The following is a 23,470-nucleotide window of genomic DNA, read 5'->3' on the forward strand; positions in this document are numbered from 1 at the left end:
TGAGTTTCACATAAGAATGTTTATTTTTATTTTAATAATTGTGTTCAATAATTTAGCAAAGGTATGAAAAAACTCGGGAATTTGATTCAACGACGAACACATCAAGTTCACCACCCATTTCAAGACAATCAATTGATTGATAGATTGGTTGGTTGGTTGGCGTCTGTCAGTCTGAGTGTGTATGTGTGTGTGCAAACATGGACATAGTCCATGGCGATTATTTGGTTGTTGGCTTGGCTGAGAGGCGATTCTTGTCCTTCCTTGTTCACTTATGCACTAATTTGGAATGATTGGAATTTCTTACAAATGCTTGGTTCAAAAAACTTGTTCGAAAGTCTGTACAAAGGTGATTTTGAAGGAAAACCATGGCGACAGTGGTAGCAATCAGTGCGAGGATAATAAGAATGATGACTATCATGATAATAATAATAGGGTGAGAAATGATGACGTTGAAGTAAAACGTGAAGATCAAGTTCGAGAGATTTAGACAAATGGCAAAATTGTGGGTGGGTAGATAGATTTAAGGGCTGGGGTTGAGGATGGGGGTGGTTGGGAGTGGGGGAAGACAATTGGAACTTTCACTTCTAGAATAAATAGAAACCGACTGAGTTGGATTTCATTGAATCGTTTTTTTTACGTAGTACATGAAACGCGATTGATCAAACAAGCGAGCAGGGTGGGAATGAAACTTAAGGGATGTGTAATAACGAGGATTGATTTTGCAGTCGTATTAAGAATCGTAGAAATAAGGATGATCATTATGAAAATAACATAAAACGTGTCTAGATATTTCATTGAAGGTCTGCTTTGGTATAGCAAATGACTTTGCCTGAATCGATTGTTTCCTTGGACTAGATCTGGAAAGTCCCGGATATTCAGTATATAAAATTGTTAAGACGAGGAGAATAAGGAGAAGGAGGAGGAGGAGGAGGAACCGGGGGAACAACGACGGCGACCACGACGAAAGCCACTGAAGAATTACGGCTTTACGGAGTTGGCTTTCAATTTGTACTTGGAGATGAGGGAGGATACATCAAAAGAACGAGAAAGGGGGCGTTTTGAGGGGCGAGAGGCAGGGACTAGTGAGTAGTTGAATATGGATGCCATGTGGGAGAGAGTTGGGGGAGGCGGGGTGGGGGGTCGAACACAACGAGGGTTACAAAGGATGCAAATGCACAAACGAGAACCTCCCTCGGTTACAGTTCGGAGCGTCACAATATGGACGGGGGCGAATATTTTACTTCCTATACGAAAACGGCCAATTTTTGTACACAAAATGGAAAGAGGTACCTCGTTTCCGGGAGATCGATTTTGCCTTAAGAAAAAGAGATACCAAGAATGCTGTTCGGTTGAGGAGGGTGGAGGAAACACATTTTTAGATGCCAGGCATGGGTGCGTTTGGCGAATTGAAGATACACACTCTAATCGTAATAGAACACTCGCGGTGAGTAAAACAAAGCGATGACTCGGATGAGGTCCAGGCGAACCAAGAAAAAGAAAGAGGAAGAGGAGGGGTGAGGAGGAAAGATGTCAATGCCGATTCTGGATTGCTATTGTTGGGATTTTGTGGTAATTTACGTACTGTCCAAGATCGTCTATGGTGGGCTTGATAGAGTATGAAAAGATGTTGGGTCAGTGATTAACAATTGTGGGAGAAGTATCCAGGATCAGCAACTGCCTGTGGTTGTAGAGGTGGTTGCTGTTGCTGTTTTAGAAGTAATCGTGATAGCAGTAGTAATAATAATAATAGTAGATGTTGTAGTTGGTTGCTGTGGTTGTTGTGGTTGCGGTTGCTGTAGTAGTTGATGTAGTACAATACTTGTATCTTGAAGGCATATAAAGGTCAAGCGCTTTGGTTTACGATCATTTCGATTGAAGACAAGTGTAGATTTCTCAAGACGTGTTGGTTGGGAGGAGGAGCTGAGGAGGCGGAACATGTGGGAAAGGAGGAGATGGAGGAAGGCCAAGGAGGACAAGGGAAAGGAACACGGTTTCCAGGACTTTGATCTCTTGGCTGTCATATCCTGGGTAAAGATCGGGTCAGTGGAGACTCGGATCCCGTCGTGGATCGTAATGGTTGAGTGGCAGCAACGGATGAGGGGGGAGTGGAAGGGGGTGCTTGGTGAGGCGTGTCTTGCGATCCCGTACGACAAAGCATGGCATGGTGGTGATGAGCACCAAGTGATGGACTCGAGGATCCTGCCTGACCGTCCACAGAGCCCGTGCGTTTTAAAGGAGGTCGACCGCTCACACTACTTTCATAGCCGATCACGATATGGTGACCAGATCCCGTGGTTGAGGACGGTGTCCCACTACTCTCCGAGGACGAATGCAGGGCTAAAGACGAACCCACTTGCTTTTCCGGCGTTCCAATGTTCCCGCTACTTCCGGATATAGATGTGGCACATGCTCCCCCGCCAACCGCACTACCCCCGTTTTCTTTGTCTTTCTTTTTTGAAGACGACCGTCGAACGAGCCGACGTTCCTTATCCTTATCAGAGAGACCCCTTCGTAAACCAACAGTGGCTTGAGAGAGTGGCGTGGATTGGATGGGAGGAGCACTCGAGGGTGTGGCGAGAATGCCTTGAATATTGAGTGACACAGACGGGGAGCTGGTCGTGGGGGCAGCAGTGAGAACTAAAAAGATATCACATTAGAGCCATCCCCATAATAACTAGGTATATGGTCCACATTATGCGGAGTAACATAAATATTTTACCTTTGGAAACTTGGGATGAGTGTGGAACTATGGGCGTAATGGAGGACAAGAGCTTGGAAGTATCACAGATACCACTCGGCGCATTCGAAGATGGGGCAGGGGAATGGGCCAAAATCAAGGATGAGTCAATAGGGGGAAGGGGCGTGGCAGATTCTTTGGAAGTGAGCTCGCGACCAGCTGCTGCTCTGGCACTTGTGGAGACAACGGGCAGAAGAGTGGAGGGTCGACTTGACCCAAGAGGGTGGGAACGGAGCCCGCATTTGACTGTTACTAGACCACTCGCATCGGATAGAAACCATTCCGAACGATGTTTCATCCGCTCAGTCTGGATTTCGTGGACCTGAAAAATAGAGCGAGGATAATCATAGTCAAACGGTCAGAGCTCCAAAATTTTAAAGATGGCACACAGAGAGTTATGTGGTTAATGGAAGTGACATGAGCTGGACAAGTAGTAGTAGTAGTAGCAATGGTAGTAGCTCATTAAAAGCTGGACACACAAGAGTTTCGACAAATAAGCAATAGATATTCTAGTCTTCAACAAAGAAGAGCGTACGACATGTATGTTACAACGTGATCTTAACTTCGCTTACTGAGTGGCAGAGCAATGATCAACTTGTCGATTGCCCATGTCCAATTCACTTTGTCCCGTTTTCATGCATTATAACACTGTCCGATCCGAAATGCGCCGAAGGCCGAGTTTGGGATCCAGCCCAGAGGTTAGGTAGGAGAACACAAAATCCAACTCAACAAAATCATCACTCCGTGCAATCGCAAAATGACCAGAATAAACCAAGAGAATAGGCAGGCAAGGGAGAGGAAGAAATCAGGGGCCACGGTGGTTAAGAGGACAGGGAAGGTGAAAGGGTCGACTCTTGTTGGAGATTAGGGCTTATGTGTCACGAGGATGGATGGATGCATGGATAGTTGATTATAAGGAAAGCCTAAATTTGATCACAACCGACTTGAGTGTCGATTTCGGGTGTCACCCGATCGTGACACCAGATTTGAAGGCCCACCGTAACGCATGAGGGAGGAGTGTCTAATAGCTCGTAGGCTCACCTGTGGTAGGCACTGGGTAATATGGGACCTGCTATCCAACCCCCGACCGGGTCGTCTTGGAAGCGTTTCACTTTGTTGGGATTGTTGTAAGGCAGATGTGGGCGTTTGATTGTAGCGAAGACTCGGACGGCCGAGGGTGTGACTCCGAAATCCTGAAGACGAACTGGCCTCGGGAATCCCTCCCAAAACCGAGGGGGACCCACAGGACGAGGGCGATGACACGTTTTGGTCATCAAGTGAGATCGAGAGTCGTCCCTGCGGGTCGAGAGTGCAATTCTCGGGAATGATTTCGAGCGAGCCCGTCTTTTCTAAAGCCGCGGGCTGATGGCGGATGTCATCACTCGCGCCTATGCAATCTAAACTGGCATCCATATCGTCACGGGTCCCCGGGCCAAATGCTATGGATGGGTAAGTGAAGAAGATGAGCTCGTCTTCGACCCGTAGAATGCGACCAGTCAATTTGGCGTAGTATTCATAGTTTTCGCGTCCGTATAAATCACGGACGCCGAAATGCTCGATGAAGAACGTGGTGACTTTGGTGGCCAGCTGGATCGAAAAATAGAGAAAAATATATCTGATTAGACGAGGTGCCGTTGGTAAGGGGAGAGGAGGCGTCAGTTTTAACTGAACGTGACGGTGAGGCCATGATTTAATCACGAGCTCATTTGGTTTAATTTCGAGTTATGTGGGAGTATTCTTTGAGTGTGATTTCAAGTGTGTACATATGTAACATACTATGTGTTACTTCTTTCTCCTTCGCCTTCTCGATCTACTGACTAATTCGATTGGCCAGTTGAGGACGCACATCTGGTTATCATGCGTGGTTACAACTTACCGTGTCTGGGTCGTGGATATCAAATACAAAACACAAGTGAAGGATTGTTTTTGGTGTATGTTATCTAGGATAAGATGATTGGATTTCGATTCAAATAACTTGTTTCGAATTAATAGCCAGTTCGAGCAGGACACACAGAGTCCGGCAGCTTTGATCGTGTTTAATACACGACCATAGTTCCACCTTTACAACAAAAACCGACAATTTACGAGACTAACGAGTAAAACATGTCAGGATTAACTCAAGGACGGGACAAGTCATGAGGGATAAACAAGTAGTGGGAAGGATTTTGTCATTAGATGCGTGTTGTTTTTAGGTCGTATTAGAATCATCGTGCAAAAAGTAACGAGTACATGGTTTGCTCCTGCTTTTTTTTACAACAAGTCACTTACCGACAATTTCTCTAAACATTCTTCAAGGCATTCCTGATAACAAGAGATTGAAGATAATGTAGCAAAGAACCTAGGGTTATTAGACTGTACGTATTGTAGTAGTTTTAAGAGAATGTTAACAATTCTCATGGGTCTCAAGAATAACTTAATGGGCAAAAGGGCTATGGGATACGATGACTTTCTTTATACAAGAAAAATACATATATTCAGTGCTTGAGGTTGTTTTTTTTTGTTTTCAGCCTCAATTGAGAGAAGGTGCAAAGAAGCAATGTCGTACCTATTCTAAGAGTGCAATTACATTCATCCATGAGCAGACAAGATCTAGGGTATTCAAATGAGTTCTGAATCAATAAATTGACATTTAGGAACGTTAAGCCTCCCATTATAATCAATGAAGCAATAAACCCCATTAGAGTGCAGTCATATGAGATTCAAAAATGAATCAAGATTATTTCGTAGTAAGGAAAGCAGTTTTTAAAGGGAAGCACTTTGTTCAAATATTTGAGGGCTCTAATGCAAACAAGAAGCCTCTTCGCACTCGGAAAAAACCTGGCAAGGTTTGTATGAAATTCCCATTTTTACTTCAAGTACGTAAAAATTCCCGACTCGTTCAACAGGTTTGCCATCTAGAAGAGAGCAAAAATACTGGACAATATGCATTGGTCGGTGGACAACAAACATTACATTTCGCAAACACACTCTTCAAAAGTCCTCTCGTAAGACATCCCTCACAACACAATCCAAAGTCAGAACTTTTTAGTTAGCAATTAGTGTCAAAGAGGGATTAGTTATCATCTCCCAAAGTCAATGGATACATATGCCTTGTCTTTTTTCTCATTTTCAGGAGAGAACCGTCAAAGCTCATCCTCTTTTCATGGCTCCGAGCGATTGTGCGTCAATTCTGTCATTGAAGGGTTCACTCTGAAGAAGTACATTTTGAGTGGGGAAAATGGCTTGTTCCATGAGTCATGCAAAACCCCAGGTTTCTCTGTCCAGGCTCACAAACGAACAATGGTGGCTTTCAAATAGCAGAGGCTCAATGGTCTGGGTGGCTGTTCATATCTGCTTACCTTGAATCTTTCGACATCTTCCATCTTAGCGTGTTTGCCGGTTAGGACGCAGGTTTGGAAAAACGAGGGTGCCACAGACACTCCCAAAGCCTCGGCTGTCATCCCGGTTTGGGCTTGCTCGGAATTACTATGAATCACGCGAAATGTTCCAAATAAAAGAACTAGGAGATGTTGAGAGTAGATGGGGAGCGAGAGAAACACCCTGGAGTACAATGAGACAAAGAAATACACATCTAATTGTCACGTTCGAGTGAAACTCAGGATCATGAGAGGGTCTCTTTTATTTACCTTTGCACTTGGGCTAATTTCTCCTCTTTACTCTCCAATTTGACGATACTGAACAGCTCAGCCTCATTTTCGGGGCCGAAGATTCCGCCAGGGATCTTCCGAAGGAACTTCTTGAGAACAGAGGCAATTGTATTCACCGAGAAACTGTGGATGTTAACGAGCCTGCCTTGTTGCAGGAAATGAATGAGTTTCCTCATGCTGCCTTGATGTCCGGGAGCTCGGAAGACATCCTTTTTGCACGGTCCCTCCTTGTTCAATTTGAGGAGCATGACCTTTAACAGAAGCAATCCACATGATGCTCAAACAACCAGTTCACATTGCGTTCAAATACACAAACGTCTGTCATCGAGATCATTAAAGGGACAAACAACTACTTGAAGTGGTCGCCTGTGACATTTCGAGACACTTCGACTGTAGAAAATCGTGATCTACTTACCAGTAAGGGTCCAGGAATGTCCTTCTTACATACTTGTTCCAATGGCACACCAAATTTGACCCTGCAAAGTTGATAGTCGCGATGAGTTTCAAACCCACAACAATCCCACATCAGGGGAGGGGGCTTGGTCATGATTTTTGACATCAAAATAACTGGCAGAACAAGTTCGCTATCAGCACAACACTGCATAACTCATTGATCCGAAGTGTTTCATTTAATTTCTTCGCTTTTGCCCAGAGAATTGCAGTGTTCGGTGAAAAATGCACATAGCCCAGAAGAAGGCAACAACAATAATCGCGTTGCGCTTAGTATTTAGCCTCTTATTGCACAACAACGAAGTGAGAACTCCCGTGTCCCACCACCTCAAACAGCACACAATTTCACATTGAAAGCGTAGGTGGCCGTGGAATTAGTCGGATAAGAATGGACACAGACAAGGAGAAAATCGCACTGAACCAGACTTCTCCCAGCACTTGACTTGTTATCAATAGTAAAAATTTGTCAAATAAGCTTGTGTGTCTTTGGTGGGAGTGGGAGCTTGTGAACTTTAATCACTCAAGCTTGATTTTGCGCCTATTCTCTCTCACTCATGCAGACACGCACACGTACATTCACACACTCCCGCCCTTCCTCGAGTCCACCCTCCAATCGTTCTCTGATCGCACAACCCATGCAGTGGTGGAGAAGCGCGGCACTGATCATGGCGTTGTTGATGTTGTGGCCCTTCTACAGTACATGATAGTAGAGTTCGTCAGATGGACTACCACCACCACCACCACTCCTACTAGTTACACTTATCATCGCTCGTACCTCCATCAACAGTACAGTATCGCATCGTACTGCCTGACATGCATGTATGTGCCCATGGACCTTTCCCTGGGAGGAAGGGATCCCCAACAACATGGTGGGCTGTCGGAAGCACACGCGCACAGGTAGATGTTAATTCATGGGATCCCTGCAACAACACGCTTTGTTCAAGTCTCTTATGCGAGCGTCAAGTGAGGTCGCTCTCGCACTGATCAGGACGTTTACGAATGGATATGATACCCTACAACCATGCGCAAGGCATTGATTTAAGTGTACTAGTTAAAAATATGCAATGTTTGGAGGCATTCATGAAGGAGTACATTTGGGTCGACAGGTGATCTTTTAAATCATCAAGAAGTAAAGAAAGTGCAGAATCCCATGGTCCATGACTGGCTAAAAATTGGTCGGTGACTCTTGGCAGAGAACACGATGAATGAAAGAATCTTGTCTTTGGCCATATGTTGAACACGAAGAAGCTCTTGAGAGCATGCCAAACATACTGCATTCACTGGATGAAGTCAATGAAGTGGCTACGAGGTGATCATGAAGTGAAGCTAAGGGAGATTCTACTAAAGAACAAGCTAACGTAACGGTTCCCTTGGTTCCAAAAGCCCTGATGAATCTTTCGAGCAGACAAGAAAGAGGCTTTCTCCTTTTGTACACGGTTAACAACATCATTGAATCTAGGGCAATTTTATACAAAATCTGAGTTCCTTTATCCGTCACTCCAGACTGGAATTGGTGACAATTGAAAAATACAATGACTCCATTCCAACTTCATCAAGGGTCCACGATCATCTTCATTGAAGTTACTAGATTTAACAAGGCCCGACGCTTGCTCGTCTATCAATAAGCACATCACTTGAAAATTGAGACCTGCTTAGTAGGCATTGGTATCATCTATTAATGCTCTAATGCTGATATGATATAGAAGCCTCCTACTGCTACAAAGGAAGTGAAGAAGATTTTCGATGATTAGACGAGTCAATTGCCTTACTCTCCCACGTCCGACAATTTGTTCATCAACAGATCTAGAGAAATACGGGATCGAGTCGTTTTTCGCCAAATTTACTATGCCTGACCACCTGAAGTCAAAAAACATATCGAACTATGGTATACAAGACATGAATCTTACTTTTCTAGTCGGCGATGATAGGGGATTCCCGGGTGGGTGGCCGAGAGCCTCGGCCCACATGCTGATACCACAGAAGCCATCCGCTCCCCCCAACTAGACATACTTCCAACGGCTCCGCCTTCGCCGTATACCGGGCATTGGCCACGACAAGTCGGTTCCTGGTATGGGGATAACAACCAAGAGGACAGGGAACTATTCAACGACGAAGATCGATTGAATGCTCTCGGGGTCGACGAGCCTTCCACGGCGACCACCAGTGAGGGCAAACGGCCAAAGAATCCGACCGACCCTCGCCGGCGGACCCGATTGGGGGAGCCCGCAACACCACGCCCCTCCGGACCCACGGGTGCCCTTGGTTGTGGTGGGTGGGTGGTGGAATTGCGGCGCTGGGAGGTGCCCGTTGTGACGGAGGAGGTAGAATCGGAGGAAAATGACCGCCTTTGGGACCAAAGCCAAAGGCCTGGCACAAGTTGACCTCACTCAAAGGAAGCAATGCATATTGGCTTCAGAGTTGTTATGAACGCGTCAAGATGACCAACCCGAAAGTTGGATGAATGCTGGACGGCCGTCTTTCGAACCCACAAATACACACGCACACACATGAAAACACACAGGCACACGGGATAGAGCTCGTTATGCCCTGAGGGTGGGAGGACTTCACCCCGAATGAACCGTGGTGTTGCTTTGCAATGGTATGCCACACCACCGGACGGCTGCCATGGCTCGTTAGCTTTGGGGCACCCCGAGCATGGTTTGATCCACCAACACGTTCCTTCCTTAGTTTGGTCTTCCCAGACTCAAAATTGATTCCCCCGTCCTAATTCTACTCGTCGTTCTTTGGCCTCGATCAGCGAGGATGAGGATGATGAAAATGATGATCCCAAGTCCCTCTTGTTCTCGTCCCTCTATTTCGCCTCGGCACTAGTGAGCATGTAGACGAGCGAACGAGCGAGCGAACGAAGGAACGAGCGAACGAGCGAACTGGTGGTGCCGTGTTGGTGTTGGTGGTGTTCGTCTGGGGGGAGATGAGGATGAACAAGAGGAAAAAGAAGACGAATCTCAAAAATTGGAGAGGCTGGTGGGGTTCTACTTCTCCGATCGCTGCTGAGTAATGCTACTACCACTACTACTTGAGCCAATTCCACAAGGCCTTCAAATTGATGCAACGGACGAGGACGGCTTGTAGCTCGAGCGAGGCCAATCAAGACAACTGTCGTCGTGGACGAGGGCACCAAGGATCAGTGGCCGCCGCTCCTGCCGTCCATGGCCCAACTTGATCGAAAGTCGACGGTGGCCTCGCTTTCTTCTTCTCCCTCCCCTTCCTCTCTTTCCTGCACACCACCGACCGGAGACTATGTTATCCTCCCTCCCCTTGGCCGCAAGGCGAAGGCCGCCAATCCACTTGGATCAGTCTTGGGCTCAGGAGGAGGTTCTGTAGCTGAAGGAGCTCCTCATCAATGGCCAGGCCAAAGGCATGTAAAGCTCGGGCTCTTCCTCCACGTCGACCAAATTGGCCTCACCCTTCTTCCCCACACACAACCAGAGCGAGGACGACGACGAGGACGACGACGAGGAAGACGACGACAACGAAGACCACAAAGAACAAGAAACAACCCACTACGACGGCGACAACGACGACGACCTTGAGGCGAGAGATGAAAGCGAGGATTCGAGCAAAGACCGTTTCCAGCGGTTCCTTGTCAAGGCTAAAGCAACGAGCACAATCGGGTCATCATCATCGTCATCATCCTCGCACGGGGGAACACTCGCCTGGGCCTCGCCCACACCAACCTCAACGACGAACAGACGAAACAATTAGAGGAAGGGTGGGAAGGAGGGTGGGAGGAGGAGGACGTGCTACGGGCACATGTATGGATCCAGTGGAGTGTGCTGGCGGACGTGGAACAGGGCTCCAGTCACTCGATCGAGAGTTGGAAGTTTAGGGTGTTGGGCAGTGGGCAGTGGGCAGTGGGCAGGGAGTTGCACCCACAGAGAGGCGGAATACACAGCCGAGAAGAACTCTCACTCTCCGTCTTGCTCGAGCACCCTCTCCGCTCAGTGGGTCCCGTTCTTTGGATTAGTAGCTCGACTGACGCTCAGATCACACTTCCGCCTTTATCAAGTGAGAAGTGTCCCGAAGAGGGACACGAATGTGGTCAGAACTGAATGGCGCACAATATAGAATTGTACATGAAGCGGGGACCAAGTTGTGTTATTTCAATATCATGATTTGAAGAGAATGATGAGTTGGATGAGAAATGTATGCGCAATGGGTTAAATAGGGCAAGATCATTCAAAAAGATGGCCACGTGCTAGGTTTTGTCTGTGTTCATCTCACCCAAAATGATCCGATTCATGCAACTGGGCTTCACATAGAAAGTCATAGGCAGCTAAGGTTGTAGTGGGAAGTGAGTGAGGGATAAACTTTAGCCACTTTATACGGAGACACTGGATTCGACCCATTTATGGTACCTCACTCAGATTCATTGATAAAGACTTGAAATAGTTAGGGAGGTCATAAGGTCAAGATGACAACCCATAGTTTGTAACTCAATAGAATACCATGGTTATAAGTTATAACTAAAGACCAATGAAGTATTTCCTTTACCCTCGAGGGTAAATTCCAGACGATCTCTTATAACTCTTCATTTCAAACGTCTACGTTGAAGATCGATCGAATGCAAATGGTCGTCAAAAAATAGTTGTCGAACCCCACATAAGTTATAATTTGAAGATATTATCAAAAATTTATCCAAAAGGTTCATTGCACCCTGCTTTTACTTTAAACGGAGCACAATACATAAATTTAAAGCTTAATCATAGCAGTTGCCCGCTTTTTGTGAGAAACGACCATGTAAATACTTTACATAAAATGTGCTCACATTCCAACAAAGTTACTCAATAAAGCCATGCTATTATTGTACACACATAAAAGGAGTCGAGCGGCTCGTTCCCAATAGTTTCCATTCATGTTGGAATTGTTATTCCACGATCTGGAGCCAGCGCCTGGAAATGTGGACCACTGCCTGAAACTGGCACGTCCCCATGACGCGCGCATGCACTCCGATTAGAAGACCTAGTGGTGTTCGTTGGGCTTATTCAGTGGCTCTGCAAACATTCTGCAGGCTCGCCGATACCGGGGAACTCTGGGGGAAAGTCATGGGGAAGGGGACTACTCGTTGGCTGCATCCAAATTTATCAATGAGATGAAAGCTCCGAGGCCCAAGACAAGGGGGGAGGGAAGTAGTGGTGCACTCGTTTCATTGAGGGAAATATTGCCACTACTGAGCGGTTCAGCAGGCAAGCTTGAGGGTACGAGTACGTATCCAAGAAGGCAGGAAGGGAGATGAGAGCGCAAGGCCACGCCACTCAAACAACCTTGGGGAAACAACACCCAATCACGCATGCACCTACCATACTCTAGGATTCCGTCGATGGCCTTGCGCTAGCTCGGACCCATCAAGTCAGTCAGTTGGGCTCATAAGGGCGAGAGGGCGAGGTAACTCGGTCAAAGGAAAGGGGAAGTGTCATAAACAATGTACACATGAATTTCCCATGTTGTCAGACAGACAAGGAGTCCTCAATAAAACTTGGTGCGAGCTAGCGTGCACAATATCGTTGCAGGCTGAGTACTAGATGAAACTACTCTTGCAATTATTTTTGGGTGCAAGCACGACTCGTTCATGAATGAAAAGGAAAGGCACTTAAAAATAGGGGTGGCGGACTAGCGGTGGTGCTGCGGAAAGGGGGTGTAACCTGACCTGCTTTCGGGTAATACTAAACTAAGAGGTTAGTGGTAGACAACTAATCATTCAAAGCTGCCATCGGCCATCAAGCAAAATCTGTGCTCTTCCTCATTGGCATTGCATTGAAAAGTTGGAATTCGGCTTTCCTGATGATCTTGTATTGAGGCCCCTTTTAGAACTCTTCTTCTCTTTCCCTTGTCCACCACATCACCATCCACGACCTCAAAGGTTGTAAATTCTAGTTTGTGTGTAGGCATAATACACACAAAGGCAACACACAAAGGCACTGGGCGAACCAAACCTACATTTAAGGCCAACATTGGTCGGAAACGAGGGCTCTCTCAGACGAGTCTTGGAGAAGAATCAAAAGTACGGTTATCCTCCAATACAAAACCTTGTTCAATCAAGTTGGAAATTAGCTTTTTAATACATGATTACTCGAGCCGAGTCAAGGACTTTTATTTGAAACGAGGCTGCCAGAATAATGCAAATGTCGAAAAAATGAACGGCAATTACTGAGTACCGTATACCAAATCAAATTTATACACTCAAGTGTGGAGAGAGGCGAGGCGCTTCAATCGTCGAATCATGATCTCCAGAAAGCTGGCCACGTCAGGACTGGATTTGCCGATGATTCTATTCACATCTTCAATTTGGTAGAAAAAGGAGTCATTGAAGCACACTCGGATCTCGTCTTTCAACTTTTGGAGCGAGTTTCTCGATATGCTGAACTGAGTTGAAAGCTCATTGTCCTTGTCTCCGGGTGGATGGAAATCATCTGAAAATGAGATTTTGACACAATCGAGAATCGTTCATTGAACTAGTCGCCATTCAAGACTAAGTGTGTGCCTTACCAATTTGAACACGGTACGCTTTTTGATATGGAGTGAGCGTGGAATCCGAATCAGCGTTAGCATAGAAGATGAAATGCTCTAAATGTGCCCAAATCAGCAACGAGGCTTTTTCAATCGATTCTTGAGCCAATTTGATTTGATGTTCCTTCTCCGTGATGGAAGAGCTGATGATGGACGAGACCAATAACCGTCGCTCATTGGTAGACATCACCTTGTTGGTTGAGCTCGAATCCGAGGAGACGAACCTATCCAACTCTTCATTGGAGAGATGTGCAATCGTGTTCGATTTCAAGCGAAGATCCTCAACAACGCTACTTGCATCATGCAAGTGAGTGGACAAATGCTTGACCATAAGGACCACCTGTCCCAAACTAGGAGGGCGTGTCGGAATATTTAGTTGCGTTTGTTCTGAAACAACAACAACAAAGGTTTGGATAACTAATCAAATAGAAACTCACTAACGACATCCCAGCTGAATTACCTTCAAATTGGCGGGAATCATTGGCTTCCAAAAGTGAAGGTGTGAAGAGAATCCGGCAGTACTTAGATTGACTTAAACTTTTGGACACGAGGTTCTTGGCAAAGCCAAAAATGTGCGAACAAATTTCGAGCACAAGTTTGGTGGCTTCGTCCAACTGTTTCCCGTGGAAGTTCTTCTGAAGAACGGAGGTGAGACGTTCAGTGAGATCAAAGTGTGGCATCAATCCCAACATTAGCCGTTGAATCAACGTGATAAAGGCGGGCAAGCTCAAATCAGTCGCATCTTCGGCTTCGTTTTGGGCCACGCATTGAGAGATTAGGCCCGTGAGTAACGACAACTCTCGAAGGTGCGCAATGGTCCAGAGGCCACGGCTTTTAAGAATCGTTCGCACAAGGTCATCGTTGGCCGTTATGAAATGGAGAATCTGTGCCGTGACTGAGCGATTATCCGAGCCCAAGCTAGCGAGTAGGGCCTCGCAGAGAGTTAGAACCGGGAACAGGATCTGATGATATCGACTGAATGGTGAGGGAAAGAAAGCATTGTCATCAATTTCCATCACTGCTGGAGACACATCGGGTCTAGCAGAGAACACGTTCATCTCGGCTAAACGAAGCATGAGCCCAGATTCGAGCAGAAGCTCTGCTCCCGTCACAGTGGAAGCCAATCGGATGAGCATGGCCATCTTTGATTCATAGGTGTATAGTAGTCGGAGATCTCCAGGGGTTGGATTCAAGAGGGACAGAAGCTCGTCATCCTCTTTAGACAAGGATTCAATGATGTGACGGAGATAACCCTGATTGGACATGTAGAATGTCCAAGTACCACGACCATCCAGCTTGATGAGTTCGTCCAAGACACTCACGGCCAACATGCGTCGGATATTGTGTCCACTGACAGTATCTCGGCAAAGAATATCGAGGAAGTTTTCGCCAAAGTCGAGGATAATCTCGAGATTGGCCTTACGAAATTTTTGATATGCAATGGATTCGGAGCTCTCGTTGCTGGACACATCTGCCTTGCCAATTCGAAGGTAGTTGAGCAGAGCCCCATACAAATTGGATCTCACCTTTTGCGCGGATGCACCTAAGAAAGAGCAGGCGAACAATTTTAGAACGTCCCTCAATAACCGAAATATATATCAAAGTAAAAGTATTGACTTGGCCCACCTCAAGGGGGAAGTGAGCGACTTACTGGTCGAGTTGATCCAAAGAATCAGTCCTTTCAAAATAACATAAAGGGCTGTCGAGTAAACCATTGACGATTTGGAAGCAGTTTGGTGGGAGACACTCCGATTTACTTGGGTCGCATCGAGAATTGAGACAAAGTTATCGCCCCTATTTCCGGTTTGCTCCTGGCCTCCAGCGGTGTTTGAATTCGAGGACGAGTAAGTTTGTCTGAGGGAGGCGAGTAAAAGCAGAACCACTCCAGAGACTTGATTGGCAAGTTCAGGAAGGGTGTCATCCACCAAGACCTTATTCAGCAGAGTCTGAAGGACGTCCAGCAACAACTGTTGCTTGGCACTGGACGTGAGAATGTCCCCGGGAACGGAGCAAAGCATCACTTCCGTCACTTGGCGCCAAGCATCCAAAATATTTTTCTTTGAAGATTCCCGCTCCTGGGCTGAATTCATGTCTACCACATACATTAAGATCCTTAAAAAAATGTCGTAAGCTACAAAATATTTGCTATAGGGCAATCAATGGCAATGGAAGTTTTTTACCTCTTGATCTCCTCTTGGATGATCTGTCTTTGGCTCAAAGCTGTGGCGCCTTGCAAATTGGCCAATTCTTCGGTGAGTATGCGATGCATCTTGGGCACATCAATCGATCTCTCTCCGATCAATGAGGTTTTCTCGCACATCTTGATCACATCTCGGACTTGGCTGGCATCAAATATTTCCCAGTTGGGAGTGCTCATGGGAACTTCGACAAAGTTGATGCCATTCAAAATTTGAAGTAAACGGTGTTGTCGAGAAGAGGCTTGGGGTCTGGATGAAACCATAGTGGTCACAGTGGTGCGGGATAGTTGCGAGAAAGTTGATTCGGGGTCGCCCACCTGCGTATCATCCCCCGTGGCTCGAGCATTCGGAGAACTGGCGTCCAATAATAAATTAATGAGCAGCGTCACTTGGGATCGGAGGCGAGACGAGCAAACCAATTTGAGTTCAATGGCGAGGGTTTTCAGAAGCCACGCCATCCCCTTCACAATTTGAACCGATTCGACCTCCTCGGGCAATGGTAAGACAGCCAATTGACAACTCAAGAAATCTTCCGAGGACCTGAGATACCTCAAAGTGGGTTCAAAGGTTTGATTGTCTGTACTGAGCTTGTAAATTAAATGAAATGCCTTCTCGCAGAGGTGAGGACATGTCACCAGATTGGGAGAGAACGATTTGCTTGAAGTGGGTCGGAGTAAAGACAGAATAGCATGGAACGGAGTTCGAATGGCTCCCATTATACCTGGAGGTTGAAGAGTGGACTTGGCGATGGGTTTTTTGAGATCAAATCCCAACAGGAAGTGGCTCAATGATGCACGGACGGGGAGCGACAAACCGTTTAATAACAGCTCGACAATGGCAATTCGAGAAGCAGCAATGTACCGACCATTCTCTTGCAATGTTTCTTCGTCGTGAGATTCTACGGCGTTGAAATCTTCATTATCTAGGACATCAGTGAACCCCTTGATCACATTCTTGGCCATCTCTTCATTGTGATTGAGAGTTGATAGAAGACTCTCTTGAGCCGTCACTGAGCTTGACACGTGAGTAAGTACTTTTATGGCGAAGTAGGTTTGAGCCGGGAGCCACCAAGAATAAGTTACAAACTTGGCTACATTCAGCATATGATCTGGTTTTCCTGATCGTGGGTTCACTCCGAGCAGTAGGTGATCGACTGGGGACAAGAGAATCGAGGTATTTGCTTCCCGGGCACATTCCAAAAATGAGAACTGTTTGTCCATGGTGATTTCTAGAATCTCGAGACAGGTTAGACACGCTTGCTCCAATTCAACTTTTCCGTTGAATGGCATGAACATGTCAAAGTGAGCACATCCTTCGTCTAGTATGAACAAAAGAGTTCTTAGAGTTTGCGAATTCTGCAAGAATTGAACCATGAGCTCGAATCCGGCATGACGACTCATTGGCTCCGGATTTTGAGGAGTGGTCATCTTGAAATTGAAGTCGCTTATTGACGGCTCATAGTGCTCCAATAGAACCTTGAAGAACTTCAGGCACCCAGAAGCCACTTTCCATTTTTCTTCCGGAATCTTATAAGCTCGGGTATTGAATTTCAGGAAGATTGCATCTCTCACGAACCGAAAATAGGGTTCAAGTCCAGGGACTCGAGTGCCCGCACCCAGGTTCTCAGGTATGGCATTATGAGCCAACACATCCAACAAATGAAGGAAGGCTTGGGTCATGGGATACTCCTCGTTTCTAGATTCCACCTCCTCCAATTCTGTGCCCAAGCATTGCCGGTTATTAGCCACATTGGGAATAGTGTTGATAATTTGGGAGCTCTCAATGTTTTCCCACACGACTCGGGAAATACTGGATGACTTGGCAAATGCGGCCAATGTAAGAATAATTTCAGCTTTCAGCGGGGAAGGAACGGCACAACCGAGGAGACCAATGAGAACGAGCAAGGGTTGCCAAGCCGAATTTTCTGCCATAGCAATTCGGACGGCCTCACATTGCCGACTCACACTCCCCACAAGCTTAAGAACGGTGATCAATCCGTTGATCTCAGCGGGAGAGATACCTCGCGTCATTGGCCGAGATAACCGGTACACCACATCAGAAGTTGCTCCGGAAAAGGTGGGCATTTGCTCTTGTCTCAAATTGGAAAAGTATTGCTGCATTGAAGAGAAGAAGTGGTCCCAAGAAACTGTGTTCGCTCCCTGCTGCCCACCACTCATACCATTCAACTTGAGCAAGTTGAAGCAATGCAACGCGGATTGCGGGTGATTCGAGAGTCCGACCAACATTTTGACGTAGGGTGTGTATAACGTGGGCATCAACAGGTCTCCGGCCAGTCGAACAAACTTGTACAGAGAGACTTGTCGTTGCGGATATCGTTCCGTCATACCAGAGTTGTTCCCCCCATCCGTGGGGCACCAGTACTCTAAAGCCAAACCCAGATTCATGGGGTCCTTTTCGTACATTTTGGCGATGGTGAGTAGGATGTGTTCGAAATGCTGGCCTGCCTTAGGAATGTTGTAGTGAATGCCTTCTTGCTCGTGCATCAACGAGTTTCTGGCAGCGTCATCCGCTCGATTACGAAGCTCTTTCACCTTCAGAGGCATCAATACGATAAAGTCGGTGATTAATTGATGCATGCGTCGATGATAGAACTCCTCTTTCAACAACAATGGATTGGTCAGGATCACCTCCGGGAGGAGATGGAACAACCGATTCTCCAGAGCGGCATCCATAGTGGCTTCATCATCGTCGATGATGGCGGTGGATAGATTAGGCACCGACCTCAAAGTGGACACGGCCATGGACCAAGCAAACTGAGCCAACGATTGAATGGCCGGGTTCGACCATTTTCGACTGGAATTCGGACCCAGTTCTCGATGCACAATGGGAATAAAGCTCTTGTCCTTGAGAATTGGCAGGGCTTTGATGGCTGTCTCACCATCGTCGGTCTTGTTGAGCACACTCACATCCAAGGCGTAGAGAAGGGCCATTAATAAGGTCAGATGCGTGTTATCGATCACGCCGCTCACTTCAGCATCGCCAATTTTCACCTTGCACAAATAGTCAATGAGTCGCGTGGTGTCATTCTGACTCAGACCCCCTTGGGCCGCGAAGCAGAAGATGCAATCGGCCAAACTCTGATTGATATCCATGTACAGATCGTGGACCTGTCGGCGATGATTGGCGTTTCCTAAGGCCATGTTCTTTTGCAGGCGGACATTTTCCTTGCTCCAGTTCAGCGAGTGTAACAAACCTAAAGCACACACAATACAACTCATTCAAAACCTCCTAAACGGCGAATTCCTGTCGCTAACAAGAGACTTACTCAAAATGTTCTCGACGATGCCTCCTTCGAGCAGTTCATCCGTGTACTCTACCACCAACTCCGAGATATCATTGGTCAGCTCCAAGGTCCAGGTCACACCCGATCGGCCTTGGACCAAGGTACGCAAAGACTGGACCAAGGCTTTCCGCCCGTCAAAGTACAAAAGCACGGCCACCAAGCCCCGCGTCAGACCCGGATACTGGTTTAGTTGCTCCTCGCCTATCCCAAAGACAGACCAAAGTACATTGTTAATTATTCTCAGTGATGTGTCGACCGAATCCGTGCATTATTCCCAATAATTACCTAACAGGAGTAATTGCAAGGCCGAGATCTCGTTCAAGTCAAACATCTCGGCTAGGATGAGCGCCTCCTCGACAATTTGCGCGGGAATACTTTCAATTCGTCCAGAATTAGATCCGGGGGGCCAAGCGATCCCTTCGCTTTGAGCCTTACGAACCAATTCCGCATCCGCCGGATTACGACTCTTTCCAACCGGAAACAAAAGAAAAGAGACCGTTGATGTGAATCGAACACAGACAAACAGGTCAAGATTATTCTCTCTCCGGATTCTCTCTAATTTCACTCACCGGATTCTTGAGGAGAGCCGTGAAATGGGGTTTATGTTGGCGTAAAGAGCGCTCCAAATCATGGCGCAATCCGGGCGATCGTCGCAGAATGGCCTCTTCCACCACCGAGGCTAAGGCCTTATACGGCGTCCAAAGGCCATGAGCACTTCCATGAGTCTCACCAGCTAGCCCCATTTTCCCGAAGGAGGCAATCAATGGGTTGCAATGCCTGGATCGAATCAATACGCTTTTCACCGGAGTCGCTTTTTTAAACGAGAGGCATGGAACGACGACGACGTCGGAAGGAAGGAAGGCACAAACTGATCCAAAAGATCAAGCAAGCAACAACCGATTTTTGAGAAAAATCAGAGGGTCATGAGAAAAAATATGAGGCGGGATTGGACTCGGAGAGAGCGACCAGGGGCGGGTGGGGATTTGAAGGAGGCGGCAGATTGTATGGCTGAATCGGTAAGATTAAAAGTTTATCTTTGACATGGGTCATGGTTTTCATGGTAAATGCTGAAGGTTAAAGAGAGGGACGCAGGGGACGCGGTTCTTTAAAGTCAAAAATGACGATTATGATTTGTCAAATGGTATTCTATGATTGTGTTGGGTGAAATCTTATGTACATGCATGCATAAATGCATTTGGCTATGTTGAAACAATCAAACATGCACACATGATTTTGTCAATTCAAATGGCAACTGGCGAGAGATCCCCGAGAGGAATAAGAGAAAGCGTACCTGTCCTTCACGGTCCCATTGTTATCGAGTTGGAACCCAAATCAAGGCACATTCACCCAAAAATGGATCTTAATTTAGCTCGAGTGGATTACATGCAAGTGGGACTTACGAGTCCTCGCACCATGAGACTAATGCCCTCGCCCGGAGGCAAGTCCCAACAAAGGGTATCTATCTATCTATCGTTAAATTTGGTAATTCCGTAGATGGAAAATTGACCCATGGGTTCAACTTTCAGGTGGCGGTAGCTGATCATGCTGGCATCTTGCAAGTATTTAGTATGAAGCGACAAGACGTCACTTTGGCCTTCAAAACCTTGCCTGGTCCCGAGATCCGTCGGTTGGAGTTAGGTGGAGCTTTGGGTACCGTCAAGGACAAAATATTTATTTCGGCTGGGAACGAGATTCGGGGCTTCACGAAGAAAGGCAAACAATTCCTAAGCTTTGAGACGAACTTGACGGAAACTATTCAGACCGCCTCGATCACGGGCAATGATTTGCTGGTGGCGGGTCAGCACGTCTACAATCACTATCAGGATTGCCAGGATATGAACTATTTTTTATCCGAGGACAAGATCAATGACATCTTGGCCTTACCGGGCGAAAAGGTCTCGACCTTGAGCCCATTATTAGCCTGTCAGGATCGGTCCATCAAAATGCTGCGCGATTCCAACGTGCTGTATAGCGCCGAGTTACCCGGACCACCCACGTGTTTGCAATTGTATTATAATGATGGGGGAGAAAATGGCGACGAAGTGCTCTATGGAACATCAGATGGGAAATTGGGACTGATGAAATTCGACCGGAAAGGTCCTCAAACTCATTGGCTGATTGAACGCGAAGGCGCGTACGGAGCCATTTTGTCCATGGACAATTACGACATCACGGGGGACGGGGTGAGGGATCTGATCGTGGGTCGACATGATGGAAATATTGAGGTCTACACCTATGACGATGATATCAATGAGGACTCCGAACCCACTCTGAAGTACACCCATGTGAGAACCATTTTGGAACGAATTGGAATGCGGGTGCACAATGAGAACATGATCCATAATTATCGAATTTCTTTGTTGCAGAATTGCGGAGAAAGCGTCAATTCGATTGAAGGTGGAGTGGTGGGAAACGCTGGATATGAGGAAATCGTGGTTACGACATATTCAGGTGTATAAAGATCCCAATGAAATTAGATCAGCGTAAAAACCGAAATATTCAAACCAATTTACTCGGATACAGGTTGGTGCTTTGGAATGACTTCGGAATCGGTGGAAGCTCACACTGGATTGCAAGTGGAAATGGCATCAATAACCGATTCAACGCGAGAGCGATTGGGAAAGCTCAGGTAAAAGCAACACAGCACCCGTTTACCAAATCTTGACCGTGATTGGTAACATAAATGAGTTCTAGCTCTGGGTAGATTGAATATTTGTACCTAGGATCATCAGGGTGGTCTCCTCTTGGTGAACCATGCAGGTGAACAGGTTGTGACTCCCCAGTTCGCCATTGTTAACAAATGTAGATTCATTCGTCTTATTAGGTCCGAGATCGAAACTTTGCAATTGCAAGTGAATTACGAGAGAGACCGTTATCAATCCAATGCTACTTTGGACAACCCACCCTCGAGTATATCGGCCATTCCCAAGTTGGACATCAACGATCGGTTCACTCTTAGTCAAGCCGATGCCTCGTATAACTTGAGCCTGGAAGTGCAGACCTCCATTGACAATGTCCTTCTTCAAAGCGATGTCCCCGTGGATCTTTTGGATGTGGAGAAGAACTCTGCTGTCGTCAGTTACAGTGCTTGCGACCCTCAGGTAACGAGGTCTTGCACAACATCCAGGAGTAGTTAATGACAGTCATAACCGATGTTTTTTATTCGTTCATTCAGAGTGGAAACGCCCTTCTAGCCACGTACAGATGTCAAGCCAATACAACGCGTTTGGAGATCAAAATTCGGACTATTGAAGGTCAATACGGAGTACTTCAAGTGTACATCACTCCCCGGCTTCAACCCAAATGCTGTCAAGTGCAACAGTACCAAATCAAACCCTTATCTTTGCATATGAGGACTCATAAATTTGACAAGAACAGGTAGGGAAACCTTATGAAAATGGAGAAGGATATTTAAATTAGAGTCTTCCCCTTTTCAGGCCGGCCAATGTCTTGCATTTAAAAGGGCAGTTCACGTTGGCAGAAATGCACAATTGGGTGGGTTTTTGCTTGCCCGAGGTGCCCGAGAAGCCGCCCTCCGGCGATGTGGCCACATTCACTTTCATCTCCACCTTTTTGGATACCCTTCTTCAGATTTCTTACTCGTAACAAAAGCTATTCAACGACTTCGTTTTTCTAACATTATTTTTAAAACCGAACAATCCTGATATTTCTAGGAAGGGGGAAGCTACTTTCAAGTCCGATAACATTTCGACCATCTCAATCCTTAAGGACTTCTTGACCCGAGAGGCAACCAAGAAACGAATCAACTTAATGATTGATTGCGGTTGGTTTTAATCGATAGTCAGATTCATTTCAATTGATAACGTTCAATTGTCACGTTCCTCCGCTAGATGTCAATGACGAGTCTGTCACTCACACTTTGAGGCTTCTTCATCCCAAATTGGAATCCCAATTACTTCTAGCCAAACAGGTGGCCATGATTCAACCCCTGAAAGACTTAGCGGCTCACGAGGAGAACCTAGATTTCTTATCTCCAGAATTTCAGTACATTCTAGACAATGCCGAGGAGCTCGAAAATCAATTCAAGCGACAGCCCGCCCAACTGGAGAGGCTATATGGTAAATGAGCCCTTGAATTCTAGGAGCAGAACATCACTCTCATCCGATATGATTTTCCAGGAATGATCACAGACTTGTTCATTGATCAACACAAATTCAAAGGCCAGAATGTCAAGAGCAAAGTCGGACAACTCTTGGATATCCTCGACAAGTATAATTTGGAAGCCCTGATCGAGTTCTTTAAAACTCACTGAGACGGAAGCACCCCATTGAGCAAATAAACGCGATTGATCAGATCGGTGCGTGATAGGTATATCCAACTTTATTGACAGCTTAAGCGACGAATTCGTAAGGAATGGGGGCCAAGAATTGAGGCTCGTTGTTCTTGGCACTGACCACATGGGCACCAATGGGTTCCTTAGCCTGAAATAAGGTAAATCATGAGTTGACACGGATTCACACTGCATTGGATCTATTAGCACAATAGATCGGGTTTCATTTCACGCTTGGTGGACTCCTCAGCAAAAACTTTAACCGACTTACATGACGCTTGCAATCGGGTGCGGGCTGCTTGGCTTCCTGGGAGG

At 46.5% G+C, this 23,470-nt stretch overlaps 4 protein-coding genes across 5 annotated transcripts in view; 1 reads left to right on the forward strand and 3 right to left on the reverse strand.

The window, feature by feature from the left end:
• LOC131877378 (mucin-2-like) lies at nt 1–10,914 on the reverse strand. The gene is made up of 7 exons (XM_059223019.1): nt 8,742–10,914; nt 6,800–6,860; nt 6,364–6,635; nt 6,076–6,277; nt 3,779–4,324; nt 2,720–3,059; nt 1–2,637 (listed from the first exon to the last, which is right to left on the reverse strand). The coding sequence occupies exons 1-7, from the start codon at nt 8,840–8,842 to the stop codon at nt 2,018–2,020; spliced, it is 2,142 nt and encodes a 713-aa protein (XP_059079002.1). The 5' UTR covers nt 8,843–10,914; the 3' UTR covers nt 1–2,017.
• Nucleotides 10,915–12,930: 2,016 nt separating this feature from the next.
• Nucleotides 12,931–19,747, reverse strand: LOC131878560 (nuclear pore complex protein Nup205-like). Its single transcript, XM_059224568.1, has 8 exons — nt 19,434–19,747; nt 19,150–19,330; nt 18,847–19,065; nt 15,543–18,774; nt 15,014–15,474; nt 13,823–14,905; nt 13,342–13,749; nt 12,931–13,265 (listed from the first exon to the last, which is right to left on the reverse strand). The coding sequence occupies exons 1-8, from the start codon at nt 19,605–19,607 to the stop codon at nt 13,036–13,038; spliced, it is 5,988 nt and encodes a 1,995-aa protein (XP_059080551.1). The 5' UTR covers nt 19,608–19,747; the 3' UTR covers nt 12,931–13,035.
• Nucleotides 19,748–19,906: 159 nt separating this feature from the next.
• On the forward strand, nt 19,907–23,179 carry LOC131878561 (Bardet-Biedl syndrome 7 protein-like). The gene is made up of 10 exons (XM_059224569.1): nt 19,907–20,319; nt 20,391–21,149; nt 21,231–21,315; nt 21,388–21,493; nt 21,689–21,965; nt 22,040–22,242; nt 22,302–22,466; nt 22,539–22,648; nt 22,716–22,943; nt 23,004–23,179. Exons 1-10 carry the CDS (start codon nt 20,092–20,094, stop codon nt 23,135–23,137), a joined length of 2,295 nt encoding a protein of 764 aa, XP_059080552.1. The 5' UTR covers nt 19,907–20,091; the 3' UTR covers nt 23,138–23,179.
• The window catches only part of LOC131878565 (large ribosomal subunit protein eL21-like), a 1,771-nt gene continuing 1,480 nt past the window's right edge, over nt 23,180–23,470 (reverse strand). Inside the window, exons 3-4 of one of the 2 annotated variants that reach the window (XM_059224574.1) lie at nt 23,427–23,439; nt 23,180–23,306 (exon numbers count right to left, since the gene is read on the reverse strand). In XM_059224574.1, coding sequence (XP_059080557.1) covers nt 23,217–23,306; nt 23,427–23,439 — 103 coding nt within the window. In that variant the 3' untranslated portion in view covers nt 23,180–23,216. The remainder of the gene's footprint in view (nt 23,307–23,426; nt 23,440–23,470) is intronic. The other variant, XM_059224573.1, reaches the window with a different exon arrangement.

Source organism: Tigriopus californicus, chromosome 3, assembly GCF_007210705.1.
Source record: "Tigriopus californicus strain San Diego chromosome 3, Tcal_SD_v2.1, whole genome shotgun sequence".
Classification (NCBI taxonomy): Eukaryota; Metazoa; Arthropoda; class Copepoda; order Harpacticoida; family Harpacticidae; genus Tigriopus; species Tigriopus californicus.